This window comes from Rana temporaria, chromosome 2 (genome assembly GCF_905171775.1).
Source record: "Rana temporaria chromosome 2, aRanTem1.1, whole genome shotgun sequence".
NCBI lineage: Eukaryota > Metazoa > Chordata > Amphibia > Anura > Ranidae > Rana > Rana temporaria.
Genome location: NC_053490.1, coordinates 354,747,533 through 354,768,756, shown reverse-complemented (window position 1 = coordinate 354,768,756; position 21,224 = coordinate 354,747,533). Strand labels below are relative to the sequence as shown.

The 21,224-nt window shown below is 47.8% G+C and overlaps 1 protein-coding gene across 2 annotated transcripts in view; it reads left to right on the top strand.

The window, feature by feature from the left end:
* STRIP1 (striatin interacting protein 1) overlaps window positions 1-21,224 on the top strand; it is a 788,574-nt gene that overhangs the window by 189,253 nt on the left and 578,097 nt on the right. For both annotated transcript variants that reach the window (XR_005747039.1, XM_040337599.1), the window contains exon 3: window positions 1,723-1,797. Coding sequence is in view for 1 of the 2 variants with exons in the window: in XM_040337599.1 (XP_040193533.1) it covers window positions 1,723-1,797 (75 nt within the window). In the remaining variant the exon portion in view is untranslated. The remainder of the gene's footprint in view (window positions 1-1,722; window positions 1,798-21,224) is intronic.

Genomic DNA, 21,224 nt, shown 5'->3' with positions numbered 1-21,224 from the left:
ATTTCCGAATAGGTCTCTCCGTCAGGTGCAGGAGGCAAGCGGCCGGATACCTTTCAACTCTGAGGTCAATTTTTTTATAGTGGTTGTTACCTCCTCCCAGAAGGAGCTCAGAATGGGGCAGGACCAAAGATGTGAAAAATTGTGCCACCTAAATCCTCTTCCCACTGGAACAAATTGCAAGGCCGGATCATCATTCTGGGTTGTCAAGTAGCCATTATGGCAGAGACAGCGTATGCCGAGAAAGGTTCCCCTGCTCTACCTAATGATTCAAAAGGGGGTAAGAGCACGTGGAGCATATGATGCCTTCTGCAGAGACTGCAGAAAATGTCTGAGTTGGTTAGTGCTTAGACCATCTAATGGTGGGTCCAAGAGCCCGGATATGGCTGTCAATGAGGGGACTCCATTTCCCATTTGAGCCAGCAAGGCCTGAAGCCTCCAAGAAATCTTGCGTGCAGCTGCAGTGCAGGAATTGGTGACAACTGATGCTGAGTATGTGACTTGGCGGCCTTGCAGGACTTTTTCTTCTAGGACATCTGCCCTGGATACACAGTAGGTAGGGGCCTTTAAAAGGAGAAGCGGCTTGGGTCTGCAGCAGCACAGGAGGGAGACTTGTGTGTACCAAGATGGCCGCTGTCACTATGTCCGATAGATCTCGGCTGGGGTGGACGCTGGGCAGTGACACTAGAGCTCCCTACTTTATCGCAGGGAGATGGGCAGACGGGTGAGGCAGTGCAGTGATGTTCCAGGGGCCCAGGGTGAGTGTGGCCCAGCAGATTGAATAGGCTGTGAGTAGCAAGATGGCGGCCGTCACCAGGCCTCTCTAGGCTGAGGCTGGCTCCACAGGCTGGTGCAGCCGAGAAGCCGCTACACTGCCTGAGGGAGGCAGGGGCACAAAAGGGAGAGATGAGGCTGCGAGTCCCCCTCACTCCAGGCGTAAGGATGGCAGAGGTTCAGGGCCCTGGGCCTTGCAGATGGCGGCAGCGGCTACTGGGAGGTGAGCACTATGGGGGCCTGGATATCGCCGTGTACGGGCAGCAAATCTCCCCAATATCTGGCCCAGAGGGTGAGGAGGAACGATCTTGGCAGCTGACAGTGCTCACCAGACCACTGGATGCACAGATGGCGCAGGATTACAATAAGGATTCCCGGATGCTTTACATGTTTTTTTTTAAAAAAAAATTATGTATTTTATTATAAAAAAAAATATTTTTACACCTTTTTTATTCAGCTTGGTTTATCCCTTGTGGTAGCAAAAAACATCCCTTTTGTGATGGCTTGGGTAGTGACAGGTCACTTTCAACTTCATCACAGATGAGAGGGATTAATGTTCTCTTCTGTGGGCAGCCAACCTTACCACTTTCAGTGGTCCTGGGCTCCCCAGTGGAATGGGAGAGCCCAGAAATCTCACTGGTGAACCCTTCCGACCCCATGAAAGTGTAGAGCTGGTCGGATCACCTTTTACAATAAAGCCAATCACCAGCACCAGGTTATGAACACTCAATTTAAACTCAAAGAAAACTTTGCTTACACTAGCACAAAAATTCCACCAGTATGGCAATTAATGTACAATATATATGGGTTTAAGTATTTTTTTATTTTTATTTTTTTATCAAAAAAGCACATTGTCATCCTATTGTTTTGATTGGCTAAACACAGTTGTAATTTTAAAACCATTATAAAAAATTAAAACATGTAATGTTTTTTCTTTTTCCTTTATTAAAGAACTATACAGTTATACAGAAAGCTCGGAATTTCAGCTAAACAAGAAATGCTTTTATGAGGACTTTCAAATACATGGTGAGTTGCCCCTTCCATTATTTTTAATAAATTGAGATAAGTATTTAGCATATGTACTTGCCAAAGTTTTCAACAGTATGACAAGGTAGTGCTATTCACGCTTCAAAATATTGATCAACACATTTTGTATATTCCCATGGTTCCTTGGGACCAAGGGAAATGACCAGTGATATATTTATCCATATGCATTGTCTATTTCACCATAGTCCTCAGGAAGCATGGGAACTTGCGTAATGCAATGTTTGCAGTGAAGTGTGACTAGTACTACAATTGTGATATGGAAAGTACATATGCTGAATTGGTCAGATATACCATACTTTAATGTGTTGCTCATAGGTGGTGTATTTTAAAGTCCTATATAATAGAGTGGAATTGTTCCAATGGGATTTGTTTGAAAGATGTTCCCAGAAGAAAAGCTAATGTTTACACTAGTAAAACAAAATATGTATGTTAAGTACTGACAAAATCAGTCTGGTTATTTAAATGTATACTGACTTAACACAAATGCTTGTACATGCAGTAATTGGTGCCAAAAGTGGTTTGAATGGGCAATTTTCCTGATAGGTTTGAAAGAGCAGTTAATAAAGATGATGAATTTTTATATTTACCATGAACCCCAAAAAAATTGCAACCCCTTCAATTTGCTTACAAGCTTAGTCATCAGTAACAGACCAGCATGAGTTTAAACCATGAGTAAAGGGAATTGTACACCTAAACGCCGACCGATGGGACCCTTGGGATCCGTGAGAGACCAAATGAGACACAGGAAACAGGCTTGAGTGTGTTCATAAGATCTCTGGCTTTAATGAGGAAGACAATGATTTTTTTTTTCCCAATTTTTTTTTTTTTTCCGTAAAAGGTCAGTACAAAATATAGCAACATATCAAGTGTAAGAAAAAAGAGGAGGTACAAAATTCCAGCTTGAAGTGCTTACACAGTGGTTTCATAATTATTCGTACGGTCATTAACTTGTAGAACAACTAGAAATCAAAGAAGAAGGAAAGAAGAAAGGGAGGAGGGAGAGAAGAGAGGGAAATGAGAAAGAGAAAGAAGCGAAAGGGAAAAGAAAAAGAAGACAAGAAGAGCGCGGATAGTGATGTACCTCGGTGACCTGGTCGTCGGCTCACGGCTGGTCCTCCACAACATGCCACCTCTCCCAGACAAGGTCGTGATCATCCAACCTGTCCCGGATCCTAGCCGCCATCTTTTCCATGAGTTCTGCATCCTTGACCCTAGCATAGAGGGCCTCTTGGCATGGGGGGAGCGGTTTCTTCCATTGGAGTGCTTTCAAGCACCTCGCAGCTGTGATAATGTGTCTAAGCAGCTTCTTGTAGGGTTTAGCTATGTGAGGTTGGGATAGGCCCAGAAGGAATAGCTTCGAAGAGAGGGGTATGGGCGCCTCTAGGAGGCGGGACAGGAGCTCTCGTGTCTGAGTCCAGAACGGGACAATCGGGGGGGGCAAGTCCAATATATGTGGAACAGTGTGCCCCTAGCTTGGTTGCATCGCCAGCATCGGTCAGAGGTGGAAGGGTAAATCCTGTGGAGAACGTCCGGGGTTAGGTACCAAAAGAACAGCACTTTGTATGTGTTTTCCTTATAAAGGGTACAAATAGAGCTTTTGGCCGCCTGCCTCCAAACCGCTTCCTCCTCCGAGAGCACCTCCCCCAGCTCCCCCTCCCATCGGTGCATATAAGCGTGTTTACCTTTGTTTTGTAAGGAGTATTCATTCAGTATTTGGTATATATCTGATATAAGGCCCCTTCGGGATGTGCCCTCAAGTATGATACGCTCAAATGGGGTTGGTTTCGAGTAGAGGAGCCGGGGGGCTATTGTGTGGGCTTAGTGGCGGATCTGTAAGTAGCTGAAAAAGGCCTGTCGTGGGATGTCATGTTTGGCTTGGAGGTCAGTGAAGGAGTGTCCCGAGAGGGCCCCGTAGCGTTCCAGTTCCCTGTGAAGGTTGGGCAGGGAGATGCGGGGACGCGTCAGAGTGAGGATAATATCGTCGGCAAAGAGGGAGATCTTAAATTCCCTCCCCCTTACTGGAATACCCCGAATGTCCGGATTGCCGCGGATCGTCGCTGCTAGGGGTTCGACGCAGAGAGCGAAGAGAAGGGGGGAGAGCGGGCACCCCTGACTGGTTCCGTTGGTGACGGGGAAGGTGGACGAAGTGGCGAAGGGAGTTTTTACCTGTGAGATCGGGTTGGTATAAAGGTGCTGGACCGCCTGAAGAAAAGGTCCCCTGAACCCCATATGTCTCAACGTGGCAAGCATGAAGGGCCAGCCGAGGCGGTCAAACTCCTTTTCTGCGTCCAGACTCAGGAGCAGGGACTCCGAGCCCTCCCTGCCCGCCACGTCGATTTAGGTCGATCACCTTTCTTGTGTTGTCTCCCGCTTGGCGGAGGGGGACGAAGCCCACCTGGTCTTTATGGACCAGGGAGGGCAAGACTACGTTTAGACGGAGGGAGAGGACCTTCGTAAATATCTTGAGGTTTGAGTATAGCAGGGCTATCGGCCTGTAGCTGGCGCATAATGAGGGGTCCTTGTCGGGTTTAGGGATGAGGGTAATGAAAGAATGCTGCATGTCTTGCGGAATGGGGGTCTGTTGTAGAAAGGCGTTGAAAAGCTGCTTTCTAGCCGACTCAGCGTCCCTCTTGAGGGCCGAGGAGATGGCCATACAGCGTCCCATACAGCGTCCCCTAATTACTGCTTTATGAGCAGCCCACAGTGTGGTGGTGGAGATATCATGCGTGTCGTTTTCGCTAAAGTAAAGTTGCAGGGCAGATTCTATTTCCATTTTGGAGGGGGTGTGCTACAAAAGGAAATCATTCAGTCACCAGTTATAGGGCCTGCGGGTGGGGGCGTTCAGGTCAAGGGACAAGGAGATGGGCAGTATCCGTGCGGAGTCAGTAACGCGTAACGTGGCATTATTGACTAGAAAATAGTCTATGCGTGAGTGTGTGTGATGGGGGGCTGAGTAAAAGGTGAACTGGCGATCTCCCGGGTGAAGCTCCCGCCATGCGTCGAATAGAGCATGCTTCCTTGTAAGCTGGCGGAAGAGCTTAGAGTCCCGCAGGGCCCTAGTCTGAGAGGCCCGGGGGTTCACTACCAGGCGATCCCAGGTCACAGAGTGGGGTAGGTTAAAGTCCCCCCCCCCCCACTACCAATAGATCGTGAGGGGAGCGGGCTAAGCGGGTGAGAACCCGGCTCAGAAATCTGTGCTGGTGTGTGTTGGGGGCGTACAGGGTACACAAGGTTATATCCCGCGAGTGCCATGTTTCTCTCGGGATGATAAAGTGGTCTAGGGGATCGATGTAGGAGTCTGTGCAGGTAAAAGGGGTGCCCCATTTAACCAGGATTGCAACTCCTGCCCATTTATGCGAACTAAAGGCCTGGTATATTAAGGGGAAATATCTGGAAGCGAAGGCAAAGGAGTCGCCCTTGGAGAAGTGCGACTCCTGTACCATTATGATCTCCGCCCCTGACTGCCTGAATTCCCTTAGCGCTAGGTGTCATTTCCTATTGGAGTTAAGCCCATGGACGTTCAAAGACAGCAACTTGGCCATACTGTGGGTGGAGTGACCGTGGGTTATACTTAGCTGTAGTCAGGCGCGTTGCATCTGGTTCTGGGAGGGTGAGTGGAGGGGCCATCGAGCCGACAGCCACCGAGGCGTGCCTTTGGGTCCTGCCTGCGTGGAGGGGGAGAGAGAGCTATCTGAAAAGAAAGAAAGAGAGATGAGAGCAAAAAAACAGAAGAACACAACAGCATTCAACAATGGGGGCCCGTGTGGCCCAAGGGCCACCGGGTCCCAACAGTTCCTTAAAGACCTCCCGACCAGAAAGTCCAAAAATGTAGGTCGGGGGGGCAGGGGGGTGGTGTGGAGGAACTCCACCTAGTGGGATGGGGAAGAAGGAACTCTCAGGCAATCAGCCATATGGGGGGGGGGTCCGTAATCAGAAAGGCAGCCTCTTCGGGGTCTCGTCCGAGACAGGCCCAATGGTGTAGTTCAGGGGTAAGGCTGGGGCAACCGGGAGTGAAGTGAAAAAAACAAAACAAGAGGGCATCATGCAGCACTCAGGGCGGCTCTCGTGGCCAGGATGACCATCTCATGTGGGCCTGTGCCTGGGGGAGTTGCGGACAGGGTCCCGGCCTCTGGGGCGTTTAGGCGGGGGGACTCTCTGCCAAACCACAGGTGGAGGGGGTGGTGTGGCTACCAGGTCCCAGTCCGGCAGCTGGGGGACGGGATGCCCAGTGTATTGCAAAAGACATCCAGGTCCTCGGGGTAACGTAAGGTGGCGGAGGTCCCCTGGTGGCTGGCGGAGAGGCTAAAGGGAAAGCCCCATCGGTATACAATGTCTTTGTCCTGTAAGGTGCGGAGCAGGGGTTGTAGTAGGCGTCGTTTCTGCAGGGTGATCCAAGAGAGGTCTGGGTAGAGCTGTAATGGGTTGTTGTCAAAGACTAGGTTACGAATGGGGCGAGCTTTGCGCATTATGGTTTCCTTCAGCGGGTAGGAGTTTACTCGGCATATGACGTCCCGCGGTTTGGAGGCTGGGCCCTTTGGCTTAAGGGCTCGATGAGCCCTATCCATCTCAATGGTCTTGTCTGTTGGTTCACCCAGTATGTCATTGAATAAATTCTGGAGAGTAAGCTGCAGGTCCTCTGTCCCGTCTGCTTCGGGGAGACCGCGTATGCGGATATTGTCGCCCCCTGTTGTCCAGGTCTTCAATATGCCGCTGCATATCTCTTAGCATAAGACGATGGTCCGATGCCTGAATTTGGGTGCGATGCACCGCCAGTTTAGTCTCTTGAATCTCCTCCTCCGCCATCTCCACTCTGTCAGCTAAGTGTTTGAGGCCTGTGTGGAGAACTTGAATTTTAGCGCGGCAGGTCGCCTTAACATCCTCAATAAGCTGTTTAAAATTGTCTTTCGTGGGGAAGGCCTGCAAATAGGACTGCCATGGTGGGGGAGGATAGTGAGGGGGTCCCCTGGCGTCATGAGGAGGATGGAGTGGGTTGGTGGCGGCTGGGAGCTGATTCTCCATGTTTTCTAGCCTCGAGGGGGGGTTGCTGGGTTGAGTCCCATGGGTCGGACCAGGCCTCAGCCTGATCCGCCATTGAGGTAGGGGCCCTCCCGCGCCACGAAGCGCTGGTGCTAGCCATAGATGCATACGAGGGGGGAGAGATATCCATCCGATCCCCGACGGATGGCCGGATGAACCTGCCCCCGGGCTGCAGGGGAGGTGGAATGCGGCCCAGCACTGGTAGAGGAGCTGCCGCGCTCTGGAGATCCCATGGAGGCCTGGGAGTTGGTGGGGGCTTGCAGGGCCAGGAAATCCTCCCGATCGAACGCGGGAGAGGGGGAGAGCTGGGCGCCGCTTTGTAGCTCAGGGTCTGGGGCAGTGCAGAGCAGTCGGGGGAAGGCCCCCGTACATTGAGTGTCCCGTTCTGGGGAAATAAGGAGAGCCGCGGCCTGTACCGCGTGGTCTGCGGCGGTGGGGGTGCGGGGATCCACTCACCCGCTGCTGGGAGCCATCTGAGCTCAAGGATGAGGCCGAGGTCTGCGATCGGGCCGGGGATGGCTCCGGATGGTGAGGTGGAGGTGAGCGAGGGGGAGATGTCCCTGTTCTGGAGGTGGCTGCGTCGTCTTGTCTCCTCCGCCCGGCGGCATGTCGGACGGCTTGAAGTAGTCTTTGAGGGTCGTAGAGGAGCCTGGCGGGGGTTGGGATGATCCCCGTGCTTTGGTGGATCTGGTGGTCCGCGAACCGCCCATGGATGGCGAAGATTACCCCCGTTTTTTTGCCGGTTTGCTGCGGGCAGGAGAGGAGCTCTCAAGGGATGCTTCCTTCCAGGCTGGCTTTTGGTCACGCCCCCCCCAAGACAATGGTTTTTATGCAAGTAAGGCAAAGAACGGAGGAGGTGCTAAATATAAGGCATATGTAGCTTTAATCTTACTCCGTACTTCCTTATCACAAGTTAGGCTGCTAAAATGAGAAACAGAAATAGCCTAGGTCTTCACAGAAACAGGAAGCTTGCCCCCGGGATCGGCTTGATCACAATTAACTGCCAAAATCTAGTTCTATATAAACTGAAGTTAGGCTTGATACAGCAAAAGAAAGGAAGAGGGGTGAATGAGACAGAGGTCTCAAATGTCTTTATGGGTGAATCAACAGGGTCGAATGGAATAATGAAAAAAGCTTTATTGATGAATACATACACAATTCAATATTAAGAAATCCAACTGGGGTGGTACATAGACCTCCCGAGTGGGACCCGTTCCTTCAATGTAAAGATATCTATAAAAACTACATACAAAATAACAACGTATAATTAAAAATTGCTATGAGACAGACCAACCGCTTCTAACTGAAAATGGACACCTCTCAATCTGTATGGTCAGATATCCAATATATGGAGATAAATGCAATCCTGCAATGTAAAAACTGATCGCGGAAATAAGGCACATATAAAATATGTATGGATGACCCAGCTGATGTGCGTAAGAAAGGGGGGGGGGGAGGAGAAGCAAAAACTCATATAATACAGAAGTTCATTTCTACTCAAAGAAAATGGGGGGGGGGGGGGGAATCTTAGAATGTATAAACAACTGTGACTCCATTTTATTACAATCCCCTCTTAAGGCGAATTTTTAAAGGACACTTACCTGTCCTACTCGCCAGCGATGTCAAACTAGCTCAATATGCCCTTTTGTCTTGCATTTGTTTTTTTTTTTTTGTTTTTTTAGGATTTACAACCACTTTAACTCCATTATCTGGCTGTGTATCTCTCTTGTGTCTGGTATGTGTATTATCGGTGGTGTTTTTGGTTGACCCACATATACCTTTAAGGGCTCCCAAGTCCTCTGGATGATAAATAGTTATGATCCGTATAGGTAGGAACACTATCAGAGACATTAGGAACAGGAGTCAAAATGCCTTCCCAGAAGTCTGTGGTGCAATAAGCGAGGTCATCTTGTTCAGAGACTTTTTCACCTTGCTTCACTCTGTTTTCGAGGATTTATTTCGCCTGTTTCACCTCCTTTATCCTTGGCTTGCTTCTTAGGCCGAGTACTCACGATCAAACATGTCCGATGAAACCGGTCCGCGGACCGTTTTCATCGGACATGTCTGCCCGGGGACTTCTGTTCGATGGCCGTACACACCATCGAACAGAGGTCCGCGCGTAAACAATACGCGGGGCGTGTCCGCGGTGTCGCCGCGTCTATGACGCGGTGTCGCCGTGACAATGACGCGGCGACGTGGGCGGCCTGCCTTTAAAAGGCTTCCACGCATGCGAGGGATGGCGGGCGGCAGGACATGTACGGTAGGTCTGTACAGACGACCGTACATGTCCGGGCGGACAGGTTTCCAAACCGCCCGAAAATGGTCCGATCGGGCCTACACACGGCCAAACATGTCTGCTGAAACTGGTCCGCGGACCAGTTTCAGCAGACATGTTTGGTCGTGAGTACGGGGCCTTAGGTTCACCTTCTTCACACGACTGGCATGAATCCAGGACTGTTGTCCCTCGGTAAGGATTGCAGTACGTGCGACTGCGATCAGTGGTTGGAGGTCTAAACAGGTACTCTTGCTTCTTAGTACGATTCAGCTGTTGGACAACCACTACGTCTCCTACCTGGAAAGGGTGTGTAGGTTCCTGTGAAGAGAAAGGATAGGTGCAGGCAACATTTCTTTCAACTCTGTCCAGAGTTTCAATGAGTTTCCTAATATACTCTCCCTGTATTACTTCTAGGTCCCCTCTTTCTAATATAAGTGGTTGTCGGGCCCACATGGTGGGAAATGGCTACCCATAAGGACCTCAAATGGAGAGTATCCTGTTTTCTTTGAGGGAGGTCATTCTTATTTTGGCCAAAACTGCTGGTAATACTTTCTGCCATGTATTATTATATGTGCCTCCTGTTGCTTTTCTTTTTTATCTTTTAATGGGTTCTGTTCATTCTCTCAATACCTGAACTCTGCGGGTGGTAAGGTATATGAAATTTCCAATCAATTTTAAGTGCTTTCACTAAATCTTGGCACACTTTTTTGAAATAAAGGCAGGACCATTGTCAGAAATTATTTGGAGTGTGCATCCTCATCTAGGTATAACTTCCTGTGTGGGGATTTCTACAACTGTTTGCATCTTCTTTTGTGGTTACACATACTTCTGTCCAGCTTGAAAACATGTCTACTATTACAAGTAAATATTATTGCCTTTTACCTAGCTTGGGCATATGGGTAAAGTCAATCTGTAAAGGTGTGGATGGATATGTAAGGTGTTCATGTTTTGCCTTGTGTGGATTTCTTGGGTTATTTCGGATGCATGTGATGCATCTGGTAACATGATTTGACCAAAGAGGGAAGACCGGGGATAGAGAAATCTTTGTCCAATATTTCACATGTGACCTGCCAGCCTCTGTGCCCTACCCCATGATACTGAGAGAGAAATAAAGGTGCACTAGCTACAGCTGTTGGCAAACAAGTCCAGTATCTGTTCTTTCCCCCCTCACCTTCCAGGACAGCTACTTGAGTGATGACTGGCTCCGCCCTCTACAGGAAACTCAAATTGGATACAATTTTTAAAAGGCCCCTCCCTTTCCTCCTGACCTTCAGTTGTTTTGTGTTTCCAGACGCTCCAGGAGCACGACACGTTTTTTGGTTTTCCTTAGGTCTGGTAACTGTGGTTGGCGCACCCCCCTTCTTTGGCAGCATCCAGTACTGGTTGTGGCTGAGTCCTGGATGCATTCAGTCCCAGTTCTGGCCAGAAGGGTTCCCCATTGAAGGTTCCTTGCCTCACCTGCAGAGTAAATTGGCAACTTCTTTCAGGTTCTTCCCAGCTGCTGGTGGAAACCTTGTCTTCCTCGGCTTCACCGAGGTGTACCAAGATGGCGTCTGAGGACTTCCGGTGATGCAGCAAGATGGCGCCGGAAGTCACGTGACGCATCTTCCGGTGCCGTGTTCATAAGGGCTATTGCCAGTACACTGAGGACATGCTGCCTGGGACAGCAGCCTTTTTCTCTTCAGGCGTTCACCACTCACCAATGGAGCTTGAACCACACCACACCACAGCCACACCACAAATAGTTATTGGAAAAAGGCATAAATATAATTTTTTTTACACAGGTTCACTAGAGGAGGAAGGATGACTACATGGGAGTGGTGAGAATGGTAGTGGATTTTGTAGGAAAATGTATTTTAAAGAGAAGCTCTATAGGAGTAGGTTACCTAGGTGGGCAAAAGTTCTAAGGCTCATTGTTTGTGTACATGTAACTGTCTGTCTTTGTGTTTAGTGGCAATGGTTAACAGGAATAATAAGGGTATATTAATGACATGGAATGTCAGGGGCCTGGGGGATAAGGTTAAAAGAAATGAGAGGCATGTAGATGATGGATGCTATTCATTCCATTCCACCACGTATGGTGGTCTCTCCCGCATAGATCTAGGTCTGGGAAATAAGGTGTTAACGCAGCGGGTAGAAGACTTGGTTTATGAACCACGCTTAATATCAGATCACTCGGGAGCTGCGGTGGCTCAGCGCGATTGGCACTGCGCTGACAAGCCATTCACCTCTGCAGCCAGGGGTTCGGATCCGGGTCTCGGCTACATGTGAATTGAGTTTGGTGGTCTCAGCCCGGCTCCAGGTGGGTGTGCTATGCGAGGTAAGCCTGCGCTTAGTACGCTTACCCCCCTCCCACAAAAACCACCACACTACACGCACTCGAAATTGGGTTAACATGCACGCACTTTGACCACGCGGTCTCTAAAAGAGAGAGGCGAAGGACTAACGGGGCTGGTTGAGCGGGCTAGATTTTCTCACTCCCTTATAGGGAGTCCCTCTGCCCCGTTGGGCTTCAAAGCGGAGCAGGTAGGGCGGGCTGTGTGGGAGGACCCCCTCACACACCCGCCATTGCCACCCGGGGCACGGAGAAAGGTGGCAGATTGCCTCTGGGGGAGGCCTGCCTGCTCCCAACTACTGCAGTCCGGCTCCTCTCTCGAGTACACGCACAAAATACACTTAAAAAAAAAAAAAAAAAATATATCAGATCACTCACCATTTTGGGTACGGCTCGATGTCTCTGTAACATCGGACCGCCCTTTGTGGAAAGTGAACCCATACTGGCTGACCTTTTTTTTCTCCATCGGATGGAATAGGAGAGGCAATACTGGAGTTTTTACATTTTAAAAGGGATCCGCCAGTGCAGGGATGGTGTGGGATACACTTAAAGCGGAGGTTCACCCTAAAAAACATCTATATACCATTACATCCAGCATACTTCCGACATCTACAATATGCAGTTTTTTTTTGCCGTACATACCGTTTTATTGTTTTCCCCCCGGCTTGTGGGCGTTCCTATTAAGAGGTTAGATGATTGACCTCTGGTGAAAAACTTCTCCTGACGCATAAGGCGCATCACAAGTTTTCCGTAAGTAGCCGAACTATATGGCGCCTGCGCAGTCAGCTCTACACAGCGGGCGCATGCGCCGTATAGAGCCGACTCGCAGGTCGGCTACTTACGGAAAACTGGTGATGCATGCGCCTTATGCGTTAGGGGAAGTTTTTCACCAGACGTCAATCATCTAACCTCTGAATAGGAACGCCCACTCCCGCAGGAGCCAGAACCCATAAGCCGGGGGAAAAATAACAATAAAACCGTATGTACGGCAAGAAAAAAAAAAACAGCATACTGTAGATGTCCGAAGTATGCTGAATGTAATGGTATATAATCGTTTTAGGGTGAACCAACGCTTTAAGGCATTTCTGAGGGGATGCCTTATTAAAGAGATATCTGGCATTAAAACTTGCTCCAGGGAATGGGAGAACAAGGTACGGGACAAACTGAAGGTTAGAGAACAGCCATTGGTAGTGGACCCCTCAAGCTAAACATGATTCCTGGATAGAGGCGCAATCCTTGTAAAACTCTGTTCTGCTGTCCACAGCAGAGAAGAGTAGATACTTCCAACAGCAAAGTTATTTTGAGGAGGGGGAAAATACAGGCCGACTTTTCGCCCTTATAGCTAAGGAGCAGTGGGAATCCTCTAATATTTTAGCAATAAAGGCTAAAATGGGGGAGACGCATACTCTTGGGGCTGACATTTTAAAGGACTTTCAACAATTTTTCAAGGACTTATACTCCTCTAAAGCCAGCTATAGTTTATCGGATATGGTTTTGTTTTTACAAACCTGCCCGTTCCCACAGCTACCGGAGGTAGACAGGGAAATGCTGAGCTCACCCCTAACCCTGATTAAGTTGATGGAAGCCCTAGATGAGGCCCCACTTCATAAATCCCCAGGACCGGATGGTATACCGGTAGAGGTATATTCCCATTATGGGGAGATCCTCTTGCCACCTTTGCTACAGGCATTGCAGGAGGTAGCGGAAACTGGTGCTTTGCCAGATAGTATGCAGGAGGCGATTAATTATAGTACTAGTAAAGCCGGGAAAAGATAGGCTCCTGTTGGACTCGTATCGTCCGATTCCCTTATTGAAAGCTGATGTTAAGCTCCTGGCTAAAATTCTGGCCATGAGGTTATCACGGGTAATTAACAAACTGGTCCATTCGGAACAGTCTGGTTTCATACCCAATCGTTCCACGGCGGATAATATTGGGCGATTTATATATGAATATACAGGTGCCGGTGGACAATCTGGGAGGTAGGGCCATTCTGTCACTGGATGCTGCAAAAGCGTTCGATAGTGTGGAGTGGCCCTACCTCCTAGAGATCCTGGCAAGATTTGGACTGGGGAGTAAGTTCATAGAATGGGTAAAGGTGCTTTACTCTAAACCCAGGGCCAAACTCTGTTTTAAAAACAAACTCTCGCCTGTATTTGATTTATATAGAGGGACCCGGCAGGGGAGTCCGTTGTCCCCATTGTTGTTTGCACTAGCGGTCGAGCCTCTGGCCATCCTCATTCGTACCGCCACAGAGGTGGTGGGGTTTTGTTGGGGCCAGAGGAAAGATAAAATATTGTTGTACACAAATGACGCGCTTATCTCTTTAGGTGACTCGACCGCCTCGTATCGGGCGGTGATGGGGATAATAGGGGACTTCGGAAGCTTTTCGGGTTTTGTCATCAATTGGTCTAAATCAATCCTGATGCCTTTAGACAAGCTAAGGGAACCCCTGCCAGCTGAAGCAGAACAGATCATGATAACTAACAGTTTTAAGTATCTGGGAGTGGTGGTATCCCCAGACCTGGCTAAGTACCTCCGGTTGAACCTGGGCCCTCTGCTGGATAGACAGGAGAATTGCAATAGTTTGTGTAAACTCCCATTGTCGGTAGGACGGGCAAATTTAATAAAAATGGTATGGGCGCCACATCTATTTTTTTTTTTTTTTTTCAAATACTTTATTTCTACCACCAAGGGCGAGTCCAGATTCTCATAACAATCGTATATAAACAGTTACACAACAGATATATCAAAATACTGAATCAAAGATTAATAATCATATCCTTCATAGCATCCTCCCTGCACCCCTAGGGAGGATAGCCTGCCGATTTTGCAGCAAGTAGGTAGACCACCTCCAATCACTGTGTCTGGTATCGCCCTATCCATTTTACATTACTCAGTATTAACAAAAACCCAAAAAAGGCAAAGAGGGGGAAAAAAAATTCTTAAAAGGGGAGGGGGCAGGGGGGAAAGGGAGGACAGGGGAAAAAAAAGAGGGAAGGAATAAGGGTAGGGGATACCCTGGGTAGGCGATGGGTAGCTAGTTATTTAACTATTTTAAATTGTACTACCTATATCTGACCTTCATGAATTAGGCAAACCTTCTTCAGAAGCAATAAACCTATTCCACTGTCTCCATACCTCCGCATACTTTTCTGGTTGGCTTTGTGCTGAAAGTGTAAGATCTTCCATCTTTATCTCTTCCACTTTATGAAGCCAACCTCCAACCGTAGGAGGTAGTGTATTTTTCCACCTAAGTGGAATACATGCTTTGGCCGCATTTACTAAATGTCGTAAGATTGCTTATATTTTTTAACAGGTATATTCATAACATGTAGTAAAAAAAAAGGCTGAGTCCTCCGGTATCCTGTAGTCTGTAAATTTTTGACTAATGTTCCGTACCTCCTTCCAGTAAGATGTTGTTATTTTTGGGCACGACCAAAAAATATGTAACATCGTACCTCTCTCCTCCATACATCTCCAGCACCGGTCTGATATTTCTGGATAAAATATATGTAGTCTCTGTGGGGTATAGTACCATCTTGTCAGTATTTTATAATTCATCTCCTGAATCTTAGTACATATTCTTCAAATATGGTTAATTGTCATCTAAATCTCTCTGGTGACTTAAGTGTATAAAGGAAGTGGTGGAGCTGCAGAGCGTTCCAAAAAGGTAAACAAAAGGGGCCCGCCGGTTCCATTAGGGCCGTTATGGATGGCCAACCGTCTGATGCTAGGAATTGTGATGCTCGAAAGCGATTCGTTTGTCGAAGATTGGAGAAGTGATGATCTCTCAAACCTGGAGGGAATCCTGGATTCCCGAGGATAGGCATCAGAGGCGAGTCCATAGTCGAAGGAGAAGTTTTAATTCCAATAATTTTTATTGAAGATTTTCAAAAGATAACAGATATCAGAAGGAGTGATACAACAAAATAGTCATTCACAAAGACAATATCTTCCGAATCCTGGGGTAGAAATCACACATACATTATATCAATGACATAAGTGAGTATAATATGCCAACAGCTGCCATCCGCAGGCAAGACGGATTTACCCGTTAACGAACAGTTAACCACTTCAAAACATTTCAGAGAGGAAGCCCCTACGGGGCAGGTGCAACGGTTCCCAGTCCCCGACAGGCCCCAACGGGATCACACTGCTTCTTGGGAAATGTAATCACAACGCCCCCACCCCCGGCTATCAAGAAGTTACCACAATGTGGGAGACTGAGGATGGCGATTGCATTAAAAGTGTAAATTCAGCCTTGAGAGTTGGATTCTAGAGGAGTCAGTCTCGGTAATAAAAATAAAATGAACAAAGCAGAACAACAGTAGAAACACCAAGGGAGGCAGCAGAAAGAAGAAGAAAAGAAAAGTGTAGAAAAGGAATGAAAGGAAGAAGAGAAGCACGCCTGCTCGATCAGGCAATGACACGAATGTTCGATTCTCCAGGCAACACTCCTGGTATGAGAGAAATGTTACAAAAGGTGGCACAGGGTTCCCAAATGTCTATAAATCTCTGTTTTATCATGAAGTTTAGCCACGATCTGTTCTTGTACCATAATCCAGGAGACTTTCCTCCTGAACCCCTGGAGGGATACAGTGGGTTTCTTCCAGGCCTTGGCAATGGACATTTTGGCTCCCAAAAGAATGAAAAACGATAGTCTGGGAATGTTTGGGTAAACCAGGAATACATTGGTTTAACAGTGCTATACCTGGGTGGGGAGTTGCCACTACCGCTGTTAAGGAGCTAATGGTAAGGAATACCTTCTGCCAGAATGATCTAATGCGGGGGCAGGACCACCAAGTATGGAGCATAGACCCCTCCAGCTCGCAATTCCTAGAACACACTGGTGAGGACCCTGGAAACCTCTTTGCCAGCCTGGAAGGAACAAGGTACCACCTAAGAAACTTTTAGACTAGTTTCTATGACGGAAATGTTGAGAATACCTTTATACGCTCTCTGTATAGCGCTGTGCCAGATTGCGGTGTCCCACGAGCCGACCAAGTCCTCTTCCCAGACCCGGGCGTAGGATGGCTTTACAACTGCTGTATAGATCAAGGAAATGCCTCCCCTCTGATCCTCCGTGTTGGAGCACCAATGCCCATAGGATGTTATTGTGGGGGGCACCTTTTTATTGGTCCAGATGGAGTGTATGAAATGGCAGATTTGAGAAAATCTGAACAGTTCCGAGTTTGGCATATGCAGTTTCTTTCTACAGAATGACAGGGAAATCGGACCTGCCGGAGAAAGGAAGTGACCAATCCGGTAGAGACCTTTGTCTGTCCACCACCGAAATGCCTCGATACACAGTCCCGGAGGGAAAGCTTCATTATGGAATAAGTGTGCTAGAGGTTTCAGGGAGGATGTCGGGGAATGAGAAACAAAGAGTTTGGAGCTTAACCACTTCCCGACCGCCGCATGTACATATACGTCGGCAGAATGGCACGTACAGGCACATGGGCGTACCTGTACGTCCCTGCCTAGACGTGGGTCGGGGGTCCGATCGGGACCCCCCCCCCGCTACACACGGCGGTCGGGTTCCCTCGGGGAGCGATCCGGGACGACGGCGCGGCTATTTGTTTATGGCCGCTCCGTCGGAATCGCTCCCCGGAGCTGAAGAACGGGGAGAGCCGTATGTAAACACGGCTTCCCCGTGCTTCACTATGGCACTGCATCGATCGAGTGATCCCCTTTATAGGGGAGACTCGATCGATGACGTCATTCCTACAGCCACACCCCCCTACAGTTGTAAACGCACACACAGTGTACACTAAATCCTACAGCGCCACCTGTGGTTAACTCCTACTGCAACTGTCATTTTCACAATAAAGAATGCAATTTAAATGCATTTTTTGCTGTGAAAATGACAATGGTCCCAAAAATGTGTCAAAATTGTCCGAAGTGTCCGCCATAATGTCGCAGTCACGAAAAAAATCGCTGATCGCCGCCATTAGTAGTAAAAAAAAAAATAATTAATAAAAATGCAATAAAACTATCCCCTATTTTGTAAACGCTATAAATTTTGCGCAAACCAATCGATAAACGCTTATTGCAATTTTTTTTACCAAAAATAGGTACAAGAATACGTATCGGCCTAAACTGAGGAAAAAAAAAATATTATATATGTTTTTGGGGGATATTTATTATAGCAAAAAGTAAAAAATATTGAATTTTTTTCAAAATTTTCGCTCTATTTTTGTTTATAGCGCAAAAAATAAAAACCGCCGAGGTGATCAAATACCACCAAAAGAAAGCTCTATTTGTGGGGAAAAAAGGACGCCAATTTTGTTTGGGAGCCACGTCGCACGACCGCGCAATTGTCTGTTAAAGCAACGCAGTCCCGAACTGTAAAAACCCCTTGGGTCTTTAGCCAGCATATTGGTCCGGGGCTTAAGTGGTTAAGGAAACAGAGTGCGAGAGAGTGGGAGACATTATCGCGGGCCTGGCCTTTAGCACTAAAGGAGGTAATCAATGGTATTCAAGGGGGTAGCCTGTCTTTCCATTAAGAGCCAATCGGGTTTTGATCCCCGAAAGAAAACCGACGAGATTTGCGTAAGTTGAGCTGCCTGATAATAACCTCAAAGGTTTGGGAGTCCCAATCCGCCCTGCGATTTCAGGCGGAAAATAATTCCAGAGGGGCATCTTTACCCCTTACTACCCCACACAAAGTGGACTATTTGTGATTGCAGTTTACAGAGGAAATGTTTCTTAATCGGGATAGGGAGGGAACGGAATAGGTATAACAGACGAGGGAGAAGAGTAATTTTCACCGCATGTATCCTGCCTAACCAGGATAGACCACATCTCGACCACGTGTATATATATCGCCCATACATTTGTGAATCATAGGGGGATAGTTGGCTGTGAAAAGACTATTTACGTCCGATGTCAGTTTAATGCCTAGATAAGGAATCGTCCCAGAAGCCCAGCTAAAATCGGAATTAGGAGAAAGCTGATTAAGAAGGTCAGGGGGGACAGTAATGTTCAAAGCTGTCGACTTTGTCATATTAACTCTCAGTCCTGAGATTTCACTAAAAGCCTGTAGGGTCTTAAGAATCGCAGGAATGGAGGTCAGGGGGGAGGTGATAAAAAGGAGAAGGTCGTCCGCGTACAGTGCACACTTATGCTCCCCTTGTCCACAAGTCACCCCCTTAAAGTCGGGGTTCGATCTAAGAGCAATTGCTAGCGTCTCTATGGCCATTGCGAAGAGGAGGGGGGAGAGTGGGCATCCCTGTCTGGTATTCCTGCCTATATTAAGAGTCCGAATATCTGCCCAAAAGGCGAACCTGGGCCGTGGGGTTCGAGTAAAGTGCTTGGATCAAGTTTAAGAAGTATGGACCAAAGCCCCACCTCCCGAAGATATCGGACAGGTATGTCCAGTCTATCGAATCAAAGGCCTTGTGGAGGTCTATGGAGAGAAGAAAACCTTTCTGCGGGGGTCCCCCATCCCACTGCGATCTGAGAAGTGAAATTATGTCAATGGCCCATCTGATCTGCTCCGGACCCTGTCTCCCAGGGATGAAACCTACCTGATCTTTATGAATGTATGTAGCAATAAAACTTGCCACCCTATTAGCCAGGGTCTTTGTCATCATTTTAATATCATTATTGATAAGCAAGATTGGGCGGTAGTTACTCACTTCACTAGTGTCTTTATCCGGTTCGGGAATCACCGAGATATAAGCAGAGTTCAGGTCCACACTCAAGGGGTTTCCTTCCCTGAGAGAGTTGAATAACTGGGCCATGTACGGCGCCAGGCAGGGTCAATTTTTTTTATAATAACCAGTAGAAAAAACGTCCGGACCCGGAGAGGGACCAAGCTTGAGGGATTTAATAGTGTCCAGTATTTCCTCTGGGGGTAAATGGTTTCTCAAGAAGGTTCCTATGCTCAATGGACAGGGTGGGCAAAGGGAGATTGTCTAAAAGTTTTTTTACTCAAGGAGGCCTGAGGAGATCTGTTAGGTTTGTACAGGTCAGAGTAAAACTGTAAAATAGTATCCATAATCTTGGTTGGGTTCTGCGTCAGGTCCCCTGACGTCGTCCTAATTTTAGGGAATGTTATGGTACATGGTTTAGGGCTCAACTTCGCTGCTAATTTAGACACAACCCTGTCTTTCTGAAAATAAAATTTAGCCCCAGTCCATCTAAGGTGCCTCTGCGTCAGTCGTCGGTTTCAAATTAAGTAGAGCTCGGGCCCAGATTTCGGGACCATGAGTGAGAGTGTGTGACGTGCGAGAGAGGGCGGGCTCTGACCTTGTGATGCCTCCAGCAAGACACGCCGAGCTACACGCCGAGCTCCGAGTTTAATACGGGAGCCAGCTTTCCTCCCCCGCCAGAGCCGACGAGTTATCCGAGCCGCCCTCCGCAATATCTGTCTCAGCACGCTGACAGCACAGCACAGTCGCGAGTGGCTAGCCTGGCTCTGCAGCATAGACGGAGGGTGTTTTCGCAGCTGCGCCACCTCAGCATTGACAGCATACATCCCCATGTGCTGACGGTCCGTTGGGAGCTGACGGCTGGCCCCCCTGCTTCTCCCATCCTCTCGTAGTGTGGACACGTGGAGGCTGACAGTCTGTGTTTCTACCTCCCTCCACGCTTTGAACAGCTACAATATACAGCTATAAACTGCAAGTGGATGGCATAATGTTATGCTGAAATACGGGCAGAGCTATCACGAGTCCCTTGGTAGGCTGTAAACTTTCCTATTTTGAGAAGAAAGCTGTGTAGAGGAGAAGAGGTTGGGTGAGAAAATGTTAATGTAATCGGGCCAGGGTGAAGTGAAGAGGCTGCTGTATATGCTATATAAGACTCTGATTTTCTCTGGTCTATAACCCTGATTTATAACCGTACAACCTTGAAACCTTAAGTAAGCTTTGAAGCCTGGAGTCTGTATCTTAGTGAAAGTGCTGTATAAAGAACATTCCAGGAAAGAATCAGTGGAAACGGTGAATTAATTATAAACAAACTGCTATGAGGTTAAATGGCACCAAGTAAAACGCAAGTAAAACCGCATGTACCAGTAGTGACTCCTTGTTCCCCCCCCCCCCCCCCCAGCTATGGCAGCAAAAACAGTAAAAGCAACAGGGCCTATAGGAAAATCCTTACAGCCCGTGCAATCCCCTCAGAACTCCCCATTAAAAGGGATATCAGCAGAGACTCAAACCGGGAGAGAAGGGGAGATGGATTGTGGTCCCTCTGGGAAGGAAATATTAGAGGCAATCAAAGCAAGTAGTGAAGTGCAGTTAAACAAAATTGATGCCCTGGCAGTAGATGTCTGTTCAATAAAACGCGAGTTTGACAACATACAAAAAAACGGCAGAAATAGAAAATCGCATCTCCAAAGTGGAAGAGGAATTAAAGGATAATAAAGGATGGCATATATTGAAAAAACAAATAAAAGAACTACAGGACAGAGCCATAGATACAGAGAGCCGAATAAGGAGAAATAATGTACGCATTCTGGGTCTGCCAGAGCGAGCAGAGGGAGATAATCCAATCAAATTTGCAGAAAAATTAACTGAAGTATTGAAATTGGCAGAGGCAACTACAATGTTTGTGGTAGAGCGAGCACATAGAATTTAGTTTCGCCTCCCCAAACCGGGGGCACCTCCCTGCCTGTTTTTGGTGCGTCTATTGAACTATAGAAATCGAGATCAAATCCTGTCAACAGCCAGAGTAAGGGCAGATATCCAGTATGAGAACGTTAAGTTGCTATTTTTTCCTGATTACCCGATGGAGATTCAGCAGCAAAGAAGAGA